This window comes from Centruroides vittatus, unplaced genomic scaffold (genome assembly GCF_030686945.1).
Source record: "Centruroides vittatus isolate TY-2023 unplaced genomic scaffold, ASM3068694v2 scaffold_1015, whole genome shotgun sequence".
Classification (NCBI taxonomy): domain Eukaryota; kingdom Metazoa; phylum Arthropoda; class Arachnida; order Scorpiones; family Buthidae; genus Centruroides; species Centruroides vittatus.
This window is the reverse complement of record NW_027122666.1, coordinates 3,111,917-3,117,916: the sequence shown is the minus strand read 5'-3', so window position 1 is coordinate 3,117,916 and position 6,000 is coordinate 3,111,917. Positions and strand designations below refer to the sequence as shown.

The 6,000-nt window shown below is 36.9% G+C and overlaps 1 protein-coding gene across 2 annotated transcripts in view; it reads right to left on the bottom strand.

The window, feature by feature from the left end:
* Positions 1-599: 599 nt before the first annotated feature.
* The window catches only part of Ars2 (arsenic resistance protein 2), a 56,184-nt gene continuing 50,783 nt past the window's right edge, over positions 600-6,000 (bottom strand). The window contains exons 18-20 of one of the 2 annotated variants that reach the window (XM_067283891.1): positions 1,612-1,819; positions 1,455-1,539; positions 600-808 (exon numbers count right to left, since the gene is read on the bottom strand). In XM_067283891.1, coding sequence (XP_067139992.1) covers positions 730-808; positions 1,455-1,539; positions 1,612-1,819 — 372 coding nt within the window. In that variant the 3' untranslated portion in view covers positions 600-729. The other variant, XM_067283892.1, reaches the window with a different exon arrangement.

Genomic DNA, 6,000 nt, shown 5'->3' with positions numbered 1-6,000 from the left:
AAATTACTCTTGTAAAATAAAATACAGTAATAAGATATTTTTTTAAATACGCAATTCTTTCTACAGATCATAGTAAAATTGCTTTTATAGAATGAACTAAACTCTCGTCCGTAACAACTTGAAAATTTAAGATAATTTTCTGCATGTCTGGAAAGAATTGTTTATAAATAAAATAAAATTTGTTCTACTATAAATGTTGTCATTTTACTAATATTTTTATTTACTGCGTTTCGATGTTCACAATGAAATATTTTTAAATACAAAATTATCATAGAAAAAGACAAACTACAAATTTTGAATAATAAATTATGCAATAAATTTATTAAACAATATTTCACATTTTCCTTTTTCTTTATATAAAAACACATTATCCATTGGTCATTTTCAGAATAAACAAATAAATTGCTTTATTAATAATAATAATAAAAAAGCTACATTATTCTAAATATAAGAATTATCTATTATGAATTTTAAGATAATGTAAATTCTAAAATGATTATCATTATTTAGATAAAATGTATTATTTACATTATTATTTAGCCTTTTTTTATAGCTAAATATTAAATAAATATTTATAGTAATATACAACAACATGAAACTACTTTGAAGAAATGATTTTTTTTTCTTTTGATGAAATGTTTTTATTTTTACTGTAGAAAAACATGACAGTGAAGTCTTACATTACATTAAATTACACAATGACTTTTATGTTTTATGATCTAAAAGTTTTTATAAGAAGTCAAACTCATCTGGTGCATCGAGGTCTCTGTATGTGATGATTTTTCGGGGCTCCGAACGAGGACTTCTTCTGGAAATGGAAAGATGCAAATACTCACATTACAGTACACGTTCCTTTCTTACAGTAACATCAATGTTATTATGCCGCTTTTTAAAATTAGTAATTAGATATTTTTCCCATTCATAATCAAGTCTGCACACTGTTTGAGTAGCATTTATGACAGCAGAAATGCCTATCGAAATCTCAATATATACAAAATCAAGGTACGAATTAAAATATCTCCACGTCCTGTGGGTTATCCAGATCGTGATAGGCGATCACTTCTCGAGGATCAGGGCAACTGAAAGAAAATGAAGCAAAGGGCTTTCTGGCATGCTGTGTTAAAATGCTTGGAAATAATTCTTTGACAAACAAGTTAAAGGAAAGCAATAAAGCAGTAATAAAATCTTCCCACATATGATAAATGTATTTCATAAAAGAAATAGATTTATCTAATAAAGGCTACATCAGACAGGAAAAGAAATTACAGTACATATAAACACAAAAATGTGTTTAACCCATTCCCGTGGAGTTTTTGTAAATCAGACTAAAATAATTTTTAACACCATAGAAGTATGGTTTCACTATATGTGTATGTTGCATATTGAGGAATGGATTAATTTTTAAACAAAAAATAATGCAACCTCGGTGAAATAATGCAAATTACGTAACTTACCGACCATAACTATTTCTTTTGCTATAGCCACTACGAGAATATGACTCAAAACTATTTCTTCCTCCAAATCCTGGATTACCATATCCTGTATAGAAAATTTAATAAATAGTTAATTATTAGAGAGAATAATAAAACACAATTAATCTGACGATTTAACCTTGAAATCCAGGTCCACCAGGTCCCCTGTAATTACTACCGTAAGGTGGTGGCATCGGAGGATATCCTCCTGCTCCTCCATGATACGGTCCCATCATTGGATGTATATCTCGTCCAATATTTGACCCGGGTCCCATAGAACGATTGGAAGGATGTTCAGGAAGTTGTGGTCTTTTTGGATCTAATAAATAGTTGTTGAAATATTCAACCTAAAAAATTAAGAAATGATTATAAAGGGGAAAAAATTATTAATTATGAAACTATAATATAAAACCACAAGACTTAAATGTTAAATAAAGTATATATTAGAGAGTAACAGTTGACTGGTTGACAAAATAATGAAATAAAAAATTATAAATTCAGTGTTTTCATAAAAGAATTCTTTTACCCTAAGTCTGAAATAACGTAACCAAAAGAGAGGTTTTTTCTAAGTTCAAGAAACAGATTGTTTCACATATCTTAGTCAGGCAATGCATTGTACTCAGTTGGAGCTCTGGAAGTTTACAAATTTCGAGAGCTTTTTTTTTGGTAATGCATAGTAGATTCATCAAACAACTTGTTCCCTTCAATAAGTAAATAGACTGGCCCTTACTACTGTGCATTTTTACAGCTTTATAAGTCAAAATACTAAAGTATTTTACTGGCTAGTTTCATCAACTTTTATTAAAACAGAAATTAACACAAGAATTTTGAATCAAAAAATACACTTACGTAAAACCAGATAACCGGAGTGATTAGTATTCGGGTCGCAAACGTTTTCGTAGCCTCTTCTAGGCTCTTCTTCAGGCTTAGTAGTAATAAATTCGAATATATTCCTTTTTGAAAGAAACGAGTTTCGAATTCCGTCACGTGAAAATGTTCCAACATATTTTTTAAACGAAACGATCGCTGTTCTGTGTAGCGCGCATGCGCTTCGAAGCGGCGAAGATGTTAATGTTTACAAATTATCTTCCAGCAGGAACTGCCACGCTGCTGAAAGTGCCAACTCGTCTTTAAAATTGATGCATGTGGTGTTACATCCTGCTCTGTATATTTCCATAGCTTCCAATAATTTGAGATGTTCCGGGTGGTTAGTGGTGAGGATAATGCGAGCTGCGGTAAAGTCCGCCGTGACTTCTTGATCAGTGGCATATGTTGAGAGAGCTGTTGTGAGCCTTTTGTGTGCTATGTCCGCCTTATGTTCTTTAATCCTTATCTCCATTGTACGTTTGGTGGAGCCAATGTAGACCATATCTCTGTCAAATCTGTGGTCTCTGAGGGGGATGGTGTATATTCCCGGTAGTCTGATTGGGTTTGGAGGATCTTTTCCGTTACAGAATATTTGGAAAATGGTCTGGCATCTTCTGTAGGCTATACGGACTTGACATTTTTTGGATATCGTAGCATATATCGATTTTAATCGTGGGTTAAAAGTGATAGGGATCCTTTCAGTATTGTTTTCTTGAATATTTAAGCGCCTTTCTGTCTGATTGTTACTCTGTTTCTGGCTCTTTCTGTACTTTCTACATAGTCTCCTTATCAGGTTGGTGTATCCGTGTTCTACCGCTATTTCGTTTATACGTTTGATCTCCTGATTTAGTGCCTGGTGAGAGGAGGAGTGCGTAAAGGCCCTCCTAACCAATGCTCTAAAGGCTGCTATTTTATACTGAAATGGGTCACATGACCCTATCGGAATATACATGGAGGCAGTATCAGTTTTGCGATACACCGAAGTGTGTATGTTTGGCCCTTCCAAAGCAATATCTGTATCTAAGAAATGGATTTTAGAGTTACTATGCTGCTCCACCTCAATTACCAGACCGTACGGATTTTTGTTCATCGCTTTAATAAATTGATCTATATTCGGTTCCGTCTTCCACAGGATGATGACGTCATCAATGTATCGTTTATAGAGCAGTATGTCGGGTAGGAAGGTAGGAAGAGTGATGTTTTCCAAACGTCTGACCACCATTTCGCACAGATCCCCCGACACCGGGCTCCCCATAGGAACACCCTTATTTTGCATGTAAATAATCCCATTGAATTGAAAAACCGAGCTATAACAAATCAAGTGTGCCAGCTCCAGAACCTCTCGGTGTAGTGATGTATCGTTGACCTTAGAGAACAGGAAGTCTCTTAGTGCGCAGAAGCACGGAGGTAGCTCAATGGAGGGATATAATGATCTGAAGTCCAATACTGTAGCGTAGACTGGGGAGGAGAGAGTTTTAAGCTGTTGTATCAGTTCAATGGAGTTGGATATGGTAAACTCGTAATCCTCTAGGTGCGTGGTGAGCAAGTTGTGTGTGGCTTTCTCTAATATTCGAGTTGGGGCCCTGGCCTTGTCTACTACCGGTCTTAGCTTCTGCTCCTGTTTGTGTGTCTTAGCAAAGGCGAACAATTTAGGAGCGTCGGGGCATCCACGATAATATTCTTTAAATTTAGCTTGCTGGCGAGCTTCGAGTTGGCTAACTGTTTCACCCTGGATTGTAGTTTATCAATATAATCCTCTTGGACCTCTGTACATTGGGTCTCTCTGATGTATTCATTCAAGTGCCTCTCATAGGTATCACGTTTCATCAATACTAATCTTTTGTCCTTGTCTGCTCTGACTAATGTGATACGATTGTGACGTAACCATCTAGACGTTCTCCGTAATTTATCACGGAGGGAATAAACTTCGGCTGATTCTTTGGTCTGTCTCAACTTAAAGGTTGCCATCCATCTATAATATTCCCTTTGTTTCTTTGGAAGTCCTTTTAAGATGATCTCCATATCCGGAATGTAAGATCTTGTAGCCGTTTTTTTCCGAAGGTGGCGGAGCGTATGACGGTCCAAAAGCTAGGATTTCCTTGACAAACGATGGTACTTGAATGTCGTCCCATACTACGAAAGGATATCGGTTTTGTTTAGACCTTTTGGGAATTTGGAAGCGCAAAATCCACTGCACTTTTTTGTTATATCTTTCTCTCAAGTTGCAGCTCAATCTATGTTGGATGTTGACGAGTTTAGCGTTTTCAATGGACAAAACACTTGGATGCTGTTGGAACAACTAATTCTCTGTGGATATAAGTTTCGTCAAGGCGGAGAATAGAGATTTCTTGGTACTTCTGATAGCCCGATTCAAGCACATCCATCTCACTTTGCTATGGAGAGGGATTATTTACATGCAAAATAAGGGTGTTCCTATGGGGAGCCCGGTGTCGGGGGATCTGTGCGAAATGGTGGTCAGACGTTTGGAAAACATCACTCTTCCTACCTTCCTACCCGACATACTGCTCTATAAACGATACATTGATGACGTCATCATCCTGTGGAAGACAGAACCGAATATAGATCAATTTATTAAAGCGATGAACAAAAATCCGTACGGTCTGGTAATTGAGGTGGAGCAGCATAGTAACTCTAAAATCCATTTCTTAGATACAGATATTGCTTTGGAAGGGCCAAACATACACACTTCGGTGTATCGCAAAACTGATACTGCCTCCATGTATATTCCGATAGGGTCATGTGACCCATTTCAGTATAAAATAGCAGCCTTTAGAGCATTGGTTAGGAGGGCCTTTATGCACTCCTCCTCTCACCAGGCACTAAATCAGGAGATCAAACGTATAAACGAAATAGCGGTAGAACACGGATACACCAACCTGATAAGGAGACTATGTAGAAAGTACAGAAAGAGCCAGAAACAGAGTAACAATCAGACAGAAAGGCGCTTAAATATTCAAGAAAACAATACTGAAAGGATCCCTATCACTTTTAACCCACGATTAAAATCGATATATGCTACGATATCCAAAAAATGTCAAGTCCGTATAGCCTACAGAAGATGCCAGACCATTTTCCAAATATTCTGTAACGGAAAAGATCCTCCAAACCCAATCAGACTACCGGGAATATACACCATCCCCCTCAGAGACCACAGATTTGACAGAGATATGGTCTACATTGGCTCCACCAAACGTACAATGGAGATAAGGATTAAAGAACATAAGGCGGACATAGCACACAAAAGGCTCACAACAGCTCTCTCAACATATGCCACTGATCAAGAAGTCACGGCGGACTTTACCGCAGCTCGCATTATCCTCACCACTAACCACCCGGAACATCTCAAATTATTGGAAGCTATGGAAATATACAGAGCAGGATGTAACACCACATGCATCAATTTTAAAGACGAGTTGGCACTTTCAGCAGCGTGGCAGTTCCTGCTGGAAGATAATTTGTAAACATTAACATCTTCGCCGCTTCGAAGCGCATGCGCGCTACACAGAACAGCGATCGTTTCGTTTAAAAAATATGTTGGAACGTTTTCACGTGACGGAATTCGAAACTCGTTTCTTTCAAAAAGGAATATATTCGAATTTATTACTACTAAGCCTGAAGAGCCTAGAAGAGGCTACGAAAA